The 14,092-nt window shown below is 55.3% G+C and overlaps 1 protein-coding gene across 4 annotated transcripts in view; it reads left to right on the top strand.

Annotated features, from left to right (window-relative positions):
* Ube2o (ubiquitin conjugating enzyme E2 O) overlaps positions 1-13,118 on the top strand; it is a 52,200-nt gene extending 39,082 nt beyond the window's left edge. For 3 of the 4 annotated variants that reach the window (XM_076870266.1, XM_076870268.1, XM_076870269.1), the window contains exons 2-18: positions 122-181; positions 359-469; positions 2,971-3,068; positions 3,512-3,575; positions 4,209-4,352; positions 4,695-4,804; positions 4,945-5,095; positions 5,347-5,819; positions 6,211-6,365; positions 6,556-6,668; positions 6,758-6,886; positions 7,413-7,505; positions 8,240-8,936; positions 9,158-9,294; positions 10,605-10,808; positions 10,897-10,954; positions 11,064-13,118. In XM_076870266.1, the coding sequence (XP_076726381.1) occupies positions 122-181; positions 359-469; positions 2,971-3,068; positions 3,512-3,575; positions 4,209-4,352; positions 4,695-4,804; positions 4,945-5,095; positions 5,347-5,819; positions 6,211-6,365; positions 6,556-6,668; positions 6,758-6,886; positions 7,413-7,505; positions 8,240-8,936; positions 9,158-9,294; positions 10,605-10,808; positions 10,897-10,954; positions 11,064-11,734 (3,468 nt within the window). In that variant the 3' untranslated portion in view covers positions 11,735-13,118. The remainder of the gene's footprint in view (positions 1-121; positions 182-358; positions 470-2,970; positions 3,069-3,511; positions 3,576-4,208; positions 4,353-4,694; positions 4,805-4,944; positions 5,096-5,346; positions 5,820-6,210; positions 6,366-6,555; positions 6,669-6,757; positions 6,887-7,412; positions 7,506-8,239; positions 8,937-9,157; positions 9,295-10,604; positions 10,809-10,896; positions 10,955-11,063) is intronic. The other variant, XM_076870267.1, reaches the window with a different exon arrangement.
* The last annotated feature ends 974 nt before the right edge of the window (positions 13,119-14,092 follow it).

Consider the following 14,092-nt stretch of genomic DNA (forward strand, 5'->3'; position numbering starts at 1 on the left):
AGCCAGGCACTTGGGCCTGTGTCTTTGTGTTGTGGGTGGTGCACTTCAAAAGCTGGAAGAAACATGCATCGTGTGGAGGCTTCCCAGCACTCTTCTCACACCCGTGTTTCCTCTTTTACAGCTGAAGCTAGAGGACCGCTCTGTGGTGCCCCGCGATGTGGTCCGGCACATGCGCTCCACTGTGAGTCCCATATTCTCACCCCAGCCTGGGCCTCAGGGCAGCCGCCTCGGAGACTTGAGCCTCTCTGCCCAGCCTCTGTGCCAGAGAGCTGCCTGGCTCTGGTGGGGGCTGATTGGGATGGTTGAGGTAGGGCCTTCTGTGGTGGCCTTACTCTGAACACCTTCTGCCTTCCCCCAGGACAGTCAGTGTGGTACCGTGATAGACGTCAACATCGACTGTGCTGTCAAGCTCATTGGCACCAACTGCATCATCTACCCCGTCAACAGCAAGGACCTCCAGCACATCTGGGTGAGTGGCCTCTCTCTGACTTCTCTCAGCTCTGTGGTTCTCTCAGCAGCGCAGCATCTGTGTTTCAGCTCACCGACCTCTATACACAGCCCAGGGTCACCCAGACCCAGGTTGGAATGTCTCCCCAGCCCCAGCACAGTTGCCAGTGGGGTTGTCTTTACTGGTCTTCTTTCTCCTCTAGCCCTTCCTACCAAAAAAGCAAACATTTCTTTTCAGTATTCATTTTGTCAATGATTTGAAACTTTAAAAAAGGTATAGATTCCTGTGCCGCCCTCATCCAGCTTCCTCGGCTGACAGCGCATCACTCCGTTGGCTCCATCATGTATCCCCTCCTTCCCCACACGCCCCATTTCCAGTGGTTCTTCTCTGAACCATTGATAGAAAGCTACCCACATAATGCCTGTCACCCCTGAACACTACAGTATGTTTTCCAGAAACCAGGACACACTCCCATGTAACCACCACACAGACCAACCTTGACTTTTTTTATTTTTGGTATCAGGAATTAAACTCAGGGGCACTCGACCACTGAGCCACATCCCCAGCCCTATTTTGTATTTTATTAGAGACAAAGTCTCTCACTGAATTGCTTAGCGCCTCGCAGTTGCTGAGGTTGGCATTGAACTCAAGGTCCTCCTGCCTCAGCCTCCCGAGCTGCTGGAATTACAGGCATGCGCCGCTGCACCCGGCTCCATCATTGACGTTTAATTCCATCTTCAGACCCTGTTCACTGTCCCGATCCTGGTTTAGAAAACTAGGAACATACTGCATTTAGCTGTCAACTCTTCTGTCGCCCCAGTCTTTCTCTCTCCCACATCCTGGACAGTGATACGTTTAGTACCATGACCCTCACCTTGGGCCTGTGTGACGCTGTCTCATGACTAGCCTGGTCCTGGCATGCACAGTGCAACTACCACTGCCAGCTTTGATCCAGTCCAGGTCTGGTTGCTGCACTGCTGGGAGAGTTCACTGTGCTCCCATCACATTGGTTGTCACCGGTTCTTTCCACCATACAGTCATCATTTGCCCCTTTTTAAGTGGTGATATCTTGTAGGGAAATATTCTAAGATTGTGTCAGTAACCTGGTACTTGCTAAACTCCAATTCCACCAGCCTTAGCCTGAGGAACAGTTCCCACTAAACCAGCGGCCACTCCAGTGGTTACTAATGGTGATTTGGAGGCCATCTTTCTCGTTTATACCAGCTGGCATTCTACTTTATTGAAGAACTTCACCTACTGCCCCCATTTATTTATTTATTGTCTTTGTTGGTTGGTTGGTTGGTTTTAGCAGTCCTAGAAATTGAACCCGGGCCTGGTGCATGCTAAGCACATGCTAAACTTTATCCCCAGACCTATTTGTTCATTTTTTGTATCAGTGTGGACTGTTTTATTCAGTTGATTGTAATCCATTACTACCATTACTTATTTTGTTGCCTAAATTGTCCCAGATTTGGCTGATGGAAGCTCCTTCAGGCTGACTTTTGTGGTCCTTTGCGGGGGATGGTGTTCCTAGGGCTTGAACCCAGGGTACCTTACCACCAAGCTGTACCCCCAGCTCTTTTTATTTTATTTTGATACAGGGCCTCACTAAGTTGCACAAGCCAGCCTTGAACTTTTGATTCTTCTGCACTGCCTCCCCAGTAGCTGGGATTTCAGGCACATGCCATTACTCCCAGTTTTTTGTGGTGTTCTTTTCCCATGTTCCTTTTTTTTCTTAAAGCACTTTCTTATTTTCTGGCACAGTGAAAATATCCCCCATCCAGCCAGCAATCAGCCATTTCTCTCCAAGGAGCCTGGTTCCTTTCAGAGAAGAATGGCATTTTAAAAAGCAAAATCTGGATGTGTAGCTCAGGGGTTAAGCATTTGCCTAACATACACAAGGCCCTGGATTGGATCCCCAGCACCAAACAAACAATAGAAGATACCCAGGAAGCTAAGATCTGGATGTTAGGTGTGCTGATGGCTACTGGGCCCTCTTAGGAACATACCATGAAATGCACATGTGTATACAATGTACGTATGAGATGCACACTACACCTTAGTATGTCAGTGCCTACTCTGCCTCTACATGAAAAAGTATGCATTCATCTTGACACCTCCATTCTGATTGATTACTTCTCTCCTCCCCTTTGTGGTGAGCACCTCCTTCAGCAGTGAGAAACTGGGTTTTTCATATCGTGAATGTATGACCTGTTTACTCCAGCCCTTTACCTACTTGAACACTTCAGCCAGCCTCCCAGCTGTATGGCTGTCTCCCCTGCCTGTCTTGACTCTCCCAGTTCCCATGCCACTGCAGCCGCCTCACTGAGAAGCGGGTCGGGATGCAGCCTGAAACTCGGGGGATGGCCTGCTGATGGCACTTGTTAAGCCAGCAGCCGACTGGTCCAAACAATAAGCTGTCGAGAGCCTTCCCCACCTGTCCTAGTGGGGCACAGAGGAATTGTTCCTTCTGGCATCAGCAGTGTCTGCTGTCTTACTGTCCCTGTGCCCTTGGTCTGCAGCCTTTCATGTATGGGGACTACATCGCTTACGACTGCTGGCTGGGGAAGGTCTATGACTTGAAGAACCAGATCATTCTGAAGCTATCCAACGGTGCCAGGTAAGTATATCCCCACCAAAGAGCCACCAGCTTGAGAAGAGCAGCCTGCTGGAAGGAGCGCAGGAGGGTGTGTTCTTGTGAGGTCTGTGGTAACAGGTCTGACCTAGGGCAGTGCAGGTGTCAGGGCCTGTGTCTCAGGGATAAGCCCCAAGGTCTTCTCCACATCTGTGGTGACCTAATTCCCTCTCAGTTTGGTCCATCTTGGTTTGGTGAAACATCTTCCTTTAGGATGTCTGCCAGGGACCAGGCTTTACGTAGACACTTGAATAGCAGTGAGCACTTGGGTGGGGCTTAGAGTCTTGGACCTTCTCAGAGGCTGAGCTGTTGATGGAAGATGAATGGTCCCATGGTAGGCACGTGGATGTCTTGGCACCTTTGTACCACCACCGTTTGCTCGGGCACTGTGTTCCTGGTGGGGACCAAGCTTCCATTCACTGTTTTAGGTGCTCCATGAACACAGAAGATGGTGCCAAGCTGTATGACGTCTGCCCACATGTCAGCGACTCGGTAGGTGTGCTGTGCCGGAGCAGCTTCTCTCTCTCCTCAGCCCTCCAGCCCACAGAAGAGAGGGCTACTGAAGAAAGAGCTGGCCCTGGCCCAGACTAAGAAAAGTGGGTTCCTAGAGAAGGGGCAAGTAGACACCAGTGCACCTAGAAGTTTGGGCGTAGGCAGAAATATCAGAATTTATATGCATCCATGTTCATTTTTTATCTCGTCCTTTTAAAATCTCTGTCTTAATCTGTAGAAAAACTTAGTCCAATAGGACCTATTAGCACAGTAGTGTGTGGATATGGTTTGTACTGGGGTGGGGGTTGCTCGGTTAAACAAGGTGGGGAACCACTGCTCTCTAGGGCTTTCATCTGGAAGTGTGGCCCCTGCCCAGCAGCACTGACAGTGCCCAAGAGCCAGTAAGGAACAGAGAGTAGTCTGCAGCAACCCTCTAACAAGATCCTTGGTGATTTGTTTGCCCCCAGGACTGGCGAAGTTCTGCTCCTGAGTTGCAGGATTTGTTGTAGGGAGTGTAAGAGCCTCAGTAAGTGAAGGCTTCTGCTAGTGAAGGCTGGAGAGGGCAGGCACAGAGAGCACTGTCCCCAAGGAGGCCCCTCTCACAAGGACTTTCCCTGGCCCTAAATCCCGCAGGGTCTCTTCTTTGATGATTCCTATGGCTTCTACCCGGGCCAGGTGCTCATCGGCCCTGCCAAGATCTTCTCCAGTGTCCAGTGGCTGTCAGGGGTCAAGCCTGTGCTCAGCACCAAGAGCAAGTTCCGTGTGGTGGTGGAGGAGGTAGGGAGTGGGGGCAGGGCGGGAGTCAGCCTCCGCCCCTTGGAGCCAAGCTTCTGCCCACTTCCTGCCTGCTGCTCAGCATCTGACCCTATTGGTCTGAAAGGGCCAATAAGGATAAAGGAAGCCCAGGGTCTGTTCAGGAAGTGGCCAGTATGCAGAAGTCCCTCTACGTGCCCTACACAGACCGAGGGACAGTGGCCCCTGACCAGCATGGGGTGCTACAGTATGTCTTCATGTGCTGTCTTCCTACTCAGGATGTCCCAGGGACTCTGGGCAGCTGGGGGAAGAACGCACTGTTAGATCCTGCCCTGACAGTGGCCCTGTGCCATCTGCTGTCCTCAGGTGCAGGTTGTGGAGTTGAAAGTTACTTGGATTACTAAGAGTTTCTGCCCCGGAGGCACGGACAGCGTCAGCCCCCCACCCTCTGTCATCACTCAGGAAAACCTAGGCAGGTAAGTGTGCCCCAATCACTGGCCACCCCAGGGGCACCCCCTGGGCAAGCCCCTGGGCCCCAGCCACAGATGCATGGGAGGGCAGAGAACACCCCTGGTCTTTCAGATATCCAGCCCAGCCCCTGCTTTCCTGCCCCCAGGGTGAAGCGTCTCGGATGCTTTGACCATGCTCAGCGGCAGCTTGGGGAGCGCTGTCTGTATGTCTTTCCAGCCAAGGTAGAGCCGGCCAAGATTGCCTGGGAATGTCCAGAAAAAAACTGCGCCCAGGGGGAGGGCTCTATGGCCAAGAAGGTATGTCCTTGGACTGGGGTTGGTGGGCATTTGAGGAACTGGCCTCGAGCCAATTCCATGGCCAGGAAGGATGGTCTGTGCTTTAGGCCTTGGGGGGAAGCCCTCAGGACCCTTGAGGGCCACTAGGCGTGTGTAGCTGTCATCCCTCAGGCAGCCTGGGGCTGGCCAGCCCAGGCACCCCACAAGTCCAGGGCAGGGCCCAGCGCCTGCTGCTCTCTACAGCACCAGTCCTCCCTGCTCTGCCCTTGCAGGTGAAGCGTCTGCTGAAGAAGCAGGTTGTGAGAATCATGTCATGCTCCCCGGACACCCAGTGTTCCAGGGACCATTCCATGGAGGACCCAGACAAGAAAGGGGACGCCAAAACCAAGAGCGAAACAGGGTCTGCTAGCCCCGAGGAGCCACCTGACGGGTCTGCTAGCCCAGTAGAGATGCAGGACGAGGGCTCAGAGGGGCCCCATGAGTCAGGCGAGGCACTGCCTCCCTTCCTGCTGAAGGAGGGTGGAGACAATGGGCTGCACTCAGCAGAGCAGGATGCAGATGATGAGGCTGCCGATGACACAGACGACACCAGCTCAGTGACTTCTTCTGCCAGCTCCACCACCTCCTCCCAGAGCGGCAGCGGCACAGGTCGCAAAAAGAGCATCCCCTTGTCCATCAAGAATCTAAAGCGAAAACACAAGAGGAAGAAGAATAAAATAACTCGTGACTTCAAGCCAGGGGACAGGTAAATTCGCCCTAGCCCCCAGCATCCAGCCTGAGACCAAGCCCCAGGGCCTCAGCTCCTGTGTGTACGGGAACACATAGGGTCTGTGAGCCTCCTAACAGCTCAGGGTGTCCACCCAAGATGACATGCTGTGCTCAGGGTGGTTCCTGGTGGACAGGGAAAGTGGGAATGGTCAGGAGCATGGAATAGTGGCAATGGCCCCACACCTGGTCTTCTGGGTCTGTAACACTGGGGTATGGGTGAGTCCTGTGTCCACCAGGCACTCTCTCCTACCTACCTGGGGTTCAGAACGTGGAGCTCCAAGCCCCTTGGGGTAGGGAAGGGGCAGAAAGATTACCTGTCCTTTCCCCAGAGATGCATTTGTGTGTGGTCTGTCTTATTTGCCTGGCAGGGTGGCAGTGGAGGTGGTGACCACGATGACCTCTGCTGACGTGATGTGGCAGGATGGCTCCGTGGAGTGCAACATCCGCTCCAACGACCTCTTCCCAGTGCACCACCTGGACAACAATGAGTTCTGCCCCGGAGATTTTGTGGTGGACAAGCGAGGTAGTGCCAGCTGTGGGGTCAGCCAGCAGGCAGCTGCACACAGGGCCTCGGAGGGTGCTAGGAAGGGTGGTCATAGCTAAGCTGAGGTCAGCAGAGGCTGCCCTTTGAGGATGGGGGAGTCCTGGTTTTAGACACAGTGGCGGAAGGCACTAGGGATCCTTAGCTGGTTATGTCCCCTCTGGTTCCCTAGTCCAGAGTTGCCCGGATCCTGCAGTCTATGGCGTGGTGCAGTCTGGGGACCACATTGGCCGCACCTGTATGGTGAAGTGGTTCAAGCTGCGACCCAGTGGGGACGATGTGGAAGTGAGTGTGTGCGGCCCTGTTGCTTCCTTCAGGTGGGCTCCGGGGTTGACGGAGGGCCCCTGACTCAAAACAGCTGTCCTCTGCCACAGCTCATTGGAGAAGAGGAAGACGTGAGTGTTTATGACATTGCTGACCATCCTGACTTTCGGTTCCGCACAACTGACATCGTCATCCGCATTGGCAACACTGAGGATGGTGCTCCCCACACAGAGGATGAGGTATACTTCCAGGTTCAAGTTTTGGACTGCTGCTTCCTGCCTGTGTGTGGCTGTAGTCCCTGGTGTTGCCACCAGGTGGCTCCAGGAGATATGACCTGAAAGGCTTCCTGACCCTGTGTCACAAACTCCGTGAGCACAGAGCCAGGTGCTTCATAACACAGGCGAGACTTGGGAGGTGGAGCATGGGCCAGACTTAAAGGAGTTGTGGGAACATTGGATGGGTCGTGGCAGGTTCCAGGCAGAACTGTGGGAGCAAAAGTGGAGGCAGGAAACCCTACACCAGGAAAGGAGAGAAGCCGGGAGAGGCCTGCCTGCTGCCATTTGGGAAGGAATCAGTAGGGCCTTGGAAGAGAATCAAGTGCTCACTGCCAGGCAGAGGAGTAGGCCCTGGACAGTGAGAGGTGCCCCTGTTCTCAGTCCTCACAACCTCACCCATCCTCCCACATGCTGAAGGAGCACCTTCTGCATGCTCTGGCCCTTGCCCCTCCCAGAAGGCTGCCCTCCTAACTCTGTCCCCTTCGCCCAGCAGCCATCAGTGGGCCAGGTGGCGCGTGTGGACGTCAGCAGCAAGGTGGAGGTGGTGTGGGCTGACAACTCGAAGACCATCATCCTGCCCCAGGTGAGACGGCAAGAGCTACCCTCTGAACTCACGATTCTGGCCCACCTGTTGTCCTGAGAGTCTGCGACTGGCTCTCTCCAGTGTTTCCCCACCGAGCCCAGGTGAGGGGTGGAGGCCCTCCAGATCACCTGGTGCCTGTGGGTGCTCACAGACTCCAGGACTCTGCTGGACTCTCACTGTGCTGAGAAAGCCCACGCTCCTCCTCAGAAGAAATAAAGGCTTTCCCTCAGCGGGTTCAGGAGATCTTTGACAGACAAGGAAGAGGAGATGAGCTGGCCCCAGTTCCAGCCCCTCTGCTGGGTGCTAAGTGCCAGGGAGGTTGCTGTTCCCGCACCCTACCTGGGCAGCCTGCACGACGCAGCTGGCCCTCCCCTCCTAGCTCACCTTCCCAGCCCTGGAGCAGACCACAAAGGCCACCCTGCCCTCATGCTGCTGGCCTGAGTCTTTGCAGGAGGGACTGGGTTTGCTGAGGTTCCCTCTGGGCCCTCAGCCATGGAGAGATGCTAGGAACTGCGAGCACAGAGGAGGAGAGGAAGTCAGTGTGGGCTGTCAGCTGGGCCTTTGGGTCCTACCGAGGGGCAGGGTGGGACAGGCCAAGGCCCCTCCCAGAGACCTGGGTACAGAAAGGCTCCAGCTACATAGGGAAGAGCAGAAAAGAAGGGGGGAGAGTGGAATGGGGCGCCGCCGCAGCGTGGGGAGCGCCCGTCTTACTCTGGCACTTCCCTCCTCCCCAGCACTTGTACAACATTGAATCCGAGATCGAGGAGTCAGACTACGATTCCGTGGAAGGCAGTACCAGTGGGGCATCCTCAGATGAGTGGGAGGACGACAGTGACAGCTGGGAGACAGACAATGGACTGGTGGAGGACGAGCACCCCAAGATAGAGGAGCCCCCCATCCCACCTGCCGAGCAGCCAGCCATTCCTGAGGAGGACAAGGGGGTGGTGATCAGTGAAGAGGCGGCCACAGCTGCCATCCAGGGAGCTGTGGCCATGGCCGCCCCCATGGCGGGGCTGATGGAGAAGGCTGGCAAGGAGGGTCCCCCGAAAAGCTTCCGGGAGCTAAAGGAAGCCATCAAGATCCTGGAGAGCCTCAAGAACATGACTGTGGAGCAGCTGCTGACCGGCTCCCCTACCTCCCCCACCGTGGAGCCCGAGAAGCCAACCCGGGAGAAGAAGTTTCTGGATGATATCAAGAAGCTACAGGAGAACCTTAAGAAGACCCTGGACAATGTGGCCATCGCAGAGGAGGAGAAGATGGAGGCCGCGCCTGACACAGAGCGCAAGGAGGACAAGCCTGAGGGGCAGTCACCAGTGAAGGCCGAGTGGCCTAGCGAGACCCCTGTGCTCTGTCAGCAGTGTGGTGGCAAACCTGGTGTCACCTTCACCAGTGCCAAGGGCGAGGTCTTCTCAGTGCTGGAGTTTGCGCCCTGTGAGTCAGCCCTCCCTGGCCTTCACCTTGGGCCTACCACAGGCCTCCCATTTGTGTTCAGACATCTGCTGGAGGCCGGGTGGTCTGTCCCCTCCCAGCAACTCATCTGTCTTGGAGCACACCAGGCCGCTCTCCCTCCAGGCCACACTGCCCGAGGCAGTGGCCAGGTGTGCAGCAGGAGGTGCCAGGCCTCCCCTGAGACTGTTCTCTTTTCCCTGCAGCAAATCACTCTTTTAAGAAAATTGAGTTCCAGCCTCCAGAAGCCAAGAAGTTTTTCAGCACAGTACGGAAGGAAATGGCGCTGCTGGCTACCTCCCTTCCTGATGGCATCATGGTCAAGACTTTTGAGGACAGAATGGCAAGTGGGCTAGTATGGGCTTGGCATGGGCCAGCACAGGTGGGCCATGTAGGCACTTAGTGCCCAGCCTTGGGTGCCAGCACCTCCAGGGCTGACTGGCACCTGAGTGACCACCTACCCACCTTCTTTTATAGGGGAGGTGACAGCTCAGTCAGGTGAGCTCTGACACAGAGTCATCAGCCACAGAGGTCTAGACCAGGTGGTTCACTCTTTCCTTCATTCTTTAAAAAATTAGCTAGAAATTTATACAGTTTCCTGAGTCTACTCTTCTTTCTGAAGACTCAGAATATTACAGAGAAAGCTAAAGTTGCCAGGGACCAGTCCTCACCCACTTCCCCCCAAGTCCTAGGCCTTTTCTACTCCTGGAGGTTGAACCTCAGCCAATCTCCCACAACCTCTTTTGAACATTTGTAATTCTTGTGCATTGCCACTGTAAACAGTGTCTTGTATGACATGTTCACACAGAGTCGTGCGTCTTAAAGCCCTGTAGCTGGCTCCCTTCTCTTAGCCTGTGGTTCTTGGGATTGACCCCGTGGTTCAGCTGACCCAGCGTGTGCCTTCTGTTCTATGCATTTCGTGCCTTACTTCTGCTCCTGGACAGGCCTGGCGTTTGAGTACTGTTGAGAGACTTGGAAGGACTGGGCCTCCACCATGAGCCAGGCACTGTGCTAGACACTGACTGTGAGTCGGAGGCCCCGGCTTGCGCCCTGTCCTAGACCAGAAGGGCCATAGAACAAAGGAGCAGGGACCTGAAGAGTTAGAAGGAGGAGCCCTGTTCACACAGGCCATGCTGGCCGGCAGCAGCGGAGCAAGGCTCAGTGCGACTTGAGATTGTAGAAACACTTTTATTTTTCCTGAGTTTAGGTAAAATTCCTTTAGAAAATTCCAGCCTCAGCTCTGCTAAGGGAATAAGGGAGCACTAGTTGGTGGTGTTTTTTCCCAAATCTCAGAAGCTGGCAGGGTGCACAGATCAGATTGTGCCTGAGAGGATCCCGTTACTCCAGTTAGGGGACCTCATCCTCTTTGCCTTCCTGCTCTCACTCACCCGCATCATGGACCTGGGCAGTTGATACACACACCCCCTCAGGACTTGGCACCTAGCTTCTGTGGGGTCTCCCAGCATTTACTCTAGAGTTCAGACCCATCCTCTTGGAAATGAGACCCCACCCAGGGCATGTGCTTGCACACAGCACCTCTGGAGCACCTGCACAGCTGGAGTGCTGCTCCTCCTGGATCTGCACGTGGCCCTGGAGGAGGGAAGCCAGAGCCTCTGTGCCAACCTTGGCCCTCCCTCCCTCCCTCCCTCCTAGGACCTCTTCTCAGCCCTAATCAAGGGCCCCACCCGAACCCCCTATGAGGATGGCCTCTACCTGTTTGACATTCAGCTCCCCAACATCTACCCAGCTGTGCCCCCCCACTTCTGTTACCTCTCCCAGTGCAGTGGACGCCTGAACCCCAACCTGTACGACAATGGGAAGGTGTGTGTCAGCCTCCTGGGCACCTGGATTGGAAAGGTGAGTGCTGGGCCGGCATCCCAGCGGAGGTGCAGGGAGAATGGGAGCAGGTGCCAAGACAGACTCCATGGTGCTGTGTGTGTTTCAGGGGACAGAGAGGTGGACGAGCAAATCCAGTCTTCTCCAGGTGCTCATCTCCATTCAAGGTGCGGTTGGGCTGGGCAGTGGACAGGGAGTGGTGGAAGGTGGCCCACTGGCCCGCTCCTTGCGGGTAGTGGCCAGGCTTGGCCTGATGGGTGACCCTGCCCACTGCAGGTCTGATCCTCGTGAATGAGCCATACTACAACGAAGCTGGCTTCGACAGTGACCGGGGCCTGCAGGAAGGCTACGAGAACAGCCGCTGCTACAACGAGATGGCGCTGATCCGGGTGGTGCAGTCTATGACCCAGCTGGTGCGACGGCCCCCAGAGGTCTTTGAGCAGGAGATCCGGCAGCACTTCAGCACTGGTGGCTGGCGGCTTGTGAACCGCATGGAATCCTGGCTAGAAACCCATGCCCTGCTGGAGAGGGCCCAGGCACTGCCCAATGGCATCCCCAAGGACAGTGGCTCTCCAGAACCTCCTGCTGCAGCTGAGCTCTCAGACTCTGGCCGTGAAGAACCTGAGGATGCTGGGCTGGCCCCTGGAGAGGCCTCCCAGGGCTCAGACTCGGAGGGTGGTGCCCAGTGCCCTGCCTCAACTAGCAGGGACCTCACAGACCAGGTTTCGGAGACAGCACCTGACGCATCAGTGCCACCCAGCGTCAAACCAAAGAAGCGGAGGAAGAGCTACCGGAGCTTCTTGCCTGAGAAGAGTGGCTACCCTGACATCGGCTTCCCGCTCTTCCCACTCTCTAAGGGTTTCATCAAGAGCATCCGGGGCGTCCTGGCGCAGTTCCGGGCCGCCCTGCTGGAGGCAGGCATGCCCGAGCACACGGAGGACAAGTAGCCACCAGCCCCGAGGAAGGAGCATCACCATGGGAGAGCCAGCTGCTGCCTGCTCACTCCCTCCCCTGGAACCTCCCCTCCTGGCCCCTCCTGGCCCCCGTGTGAGCCCCTCAACCCTCCGCTCCCCAAGGCAAGTTTGATGCTGAGTGTAAGGAGTGCCCCAAAACGCTGCGTTTCTGTTCTGAAGCGATACATGGGCGGGTCCCCTGTGGCAAGGAAATCGGGACCTTGTTGCGATTTTCCATATATTGCCCAGGCAGAATGTCTCCCTTCTCAGGTCAGAGGCAGGGTGTTCCAGGGCCAGGGGACCCTGCAGTGGGGCAGGAGAGTGGATGTGCCTTGCATGAAGTGTGGGCTGCTCCTGCAATGTCCCCGGTCCCTTTCAACCTCTTCAATTGGATTGTAGCCTCCCCATGTCCCAGACCCTCCTCCTGCTGCCACCGCCACTGGATATGCCCCTCATCCCCTAGCGTTGACACCATCCCAAGGGAACTGTAGCGCTGTTGCTGACTCCCAGCTCGTCCCGTTGGCCACATAATAGCCTTTAGGCCTGTTGAACTTGCTCTCTAAGAGAGGTTGGGACAGGCTAGGTTCAGGGTGATGCCTGGGAGAGGTGGTGGCCTCATGCACCAACATGGAGTTGAGGACAGGGAGCTGGTGGAGAACAAAGAGCTGTAGGTGCCTTGTGCTTCCTGTCTGTGGCTGGTGGGGGCACCAGCAGCTCAGGCCCAGGTCCACCTGTGGGGACTGCAGTGACACCTGCTGGCCTTCCAGCCTCACGGCAGTGAGCGGGCAGGAGCTGCAGGGCAGGTGCAGGGCCTCGCCCCATCTGGTGGCAGGAGCCTCTCTGGGATGAGATCTAGGCCTCCGTCAGCCCCCACTTAGAAACTCTGCAGGCACAGTCCAGAGGAAGGAGGGAGGCAGCAGCAGCGCTCAGTCCCCTCCTGCGAAGGGCCCAGAGGTTTACAAGTTTTCTAAGCTTTTGATAATGTGAAGCTCCAGGTTCAGAGGATGCTGTTGAGCACATTGCAGCTATGTAATTTCTGGTGTATGTATGTAATATTTAAGGTTGGAAAAATAAATCTCAAAAGCAAAAGATATTAATTCTTATTAGAAAAAAAGACAAAAAAAAAAAAAAGCCAAAGCATGATGCGTCTTGTCAGCCTTAAGTGGGCTCCACACCTGTGCTGTGCGAGGACCACCCAGGCAGCAGAGCCATGGGAAGGGCGGAGCTGGGCCACACTCAGGCACTCACTGGTATCTTCAGAACATCCAAGTGTCTGGTGGGGCTGCAGCTCCCGGTGGATTGTGTGGAGATGTGAATGCCCACTGCTTACAATATCTGTATAAAGTGCTGTGTGATTAAACTTTTTTTTTTACTTGCATTTTTTTTTTTTGTTTGTTTGTTTGTTTGGCTCATTAACAAGACAAGGTGACACCATTAAACCTGCCTCTGCCATTCATCTGAGCTCCGTTGCCTTTCTTCCTCACGGGCCAGTGTCCCTCACACACTACCTCCCTGGAAGGGAAGGCTGTGGCAGCAGGTCCTGGCTTCCCTCTGCCCAAAGGCCCTTGGCCTCTCCAGTGGTAGGAGCCACAGCTAGGAGGCGGGGCCTGTTCAGTGGGGCTTCCTCCTGCCTCAGAGCTGGGCTCTGTACCTGGCCTGTGTGGTGTTCCTCAAGAGCCAGTTCTCAGCAGCAGTGTCTGCCTCTGAGCAGCTGTGGTCCCCAACAGCCTCCAGCTGGCCCTTTCAGCTCCTTCCAGTTCTGGGAGAGCTGACATCACAGCATCTGGTGGCAGGCAGGTGTCATTCTCCTGGGCTGCAGGCCAAAATGGTTGCCCAGCTGAGAGATTGGTATTTGCTCCTCCCTGCTTCTTCCCTTTAATCCCCACCCAGCACTCCTGTAGGAGGACCAGTGGGGAAGGGCAGAGGCTGCTGAGTGAGGCTGGGCGCTGAGCCCCTCTGGGGTGCCTTGTGTCTTGTTCCCTGGAGTTTCCCCCATGCCTTCAACAAGAGCTTTTCCTTTCCTGTGAAACCCACAAAAGGGTCCAGCCACATTTGCTGACCAGCTGCTTGTGTGGCCCACAGTCAAGAGGCTGGAGCTAGGAGTCTCCATCTTCCCAGTTGTGAGGTCAGGTGATCTGCAAGCTCTGAGGCTGAAGGTGGTCTATTGTATGCCCATCGCCAAGGTGGCTGTGCCATGTGCTATCCAATTCAGGGATTGCCATTAGGCATCGTTAACATTAAATTATGTAGCCTTGGGTGGAGCAAGACCCCATTCCCTCCCTGTCCCCAGGACAGGACTAGCAGGCTAAGAATGTCACTTTTATTTGAATTTGATTCATGGGACAGGGCTTC

Source organism: Callospermophilus lateralis, chromosome 11 (genome assembly GCF_048772815.1).
Source record: "Callospermophilus lateralis isolate mCalLat2 chromosome 11, mCalLat2.hap1, whole genome shotgun sequence".
NCBI classification, from domain to species: domain Eukaryota; kingdom Metazoa; phylum Chordata; class Mammalia; order Rodentia; family Sciuridae; genus Callospermophilus; species Callospermophilus lateralis.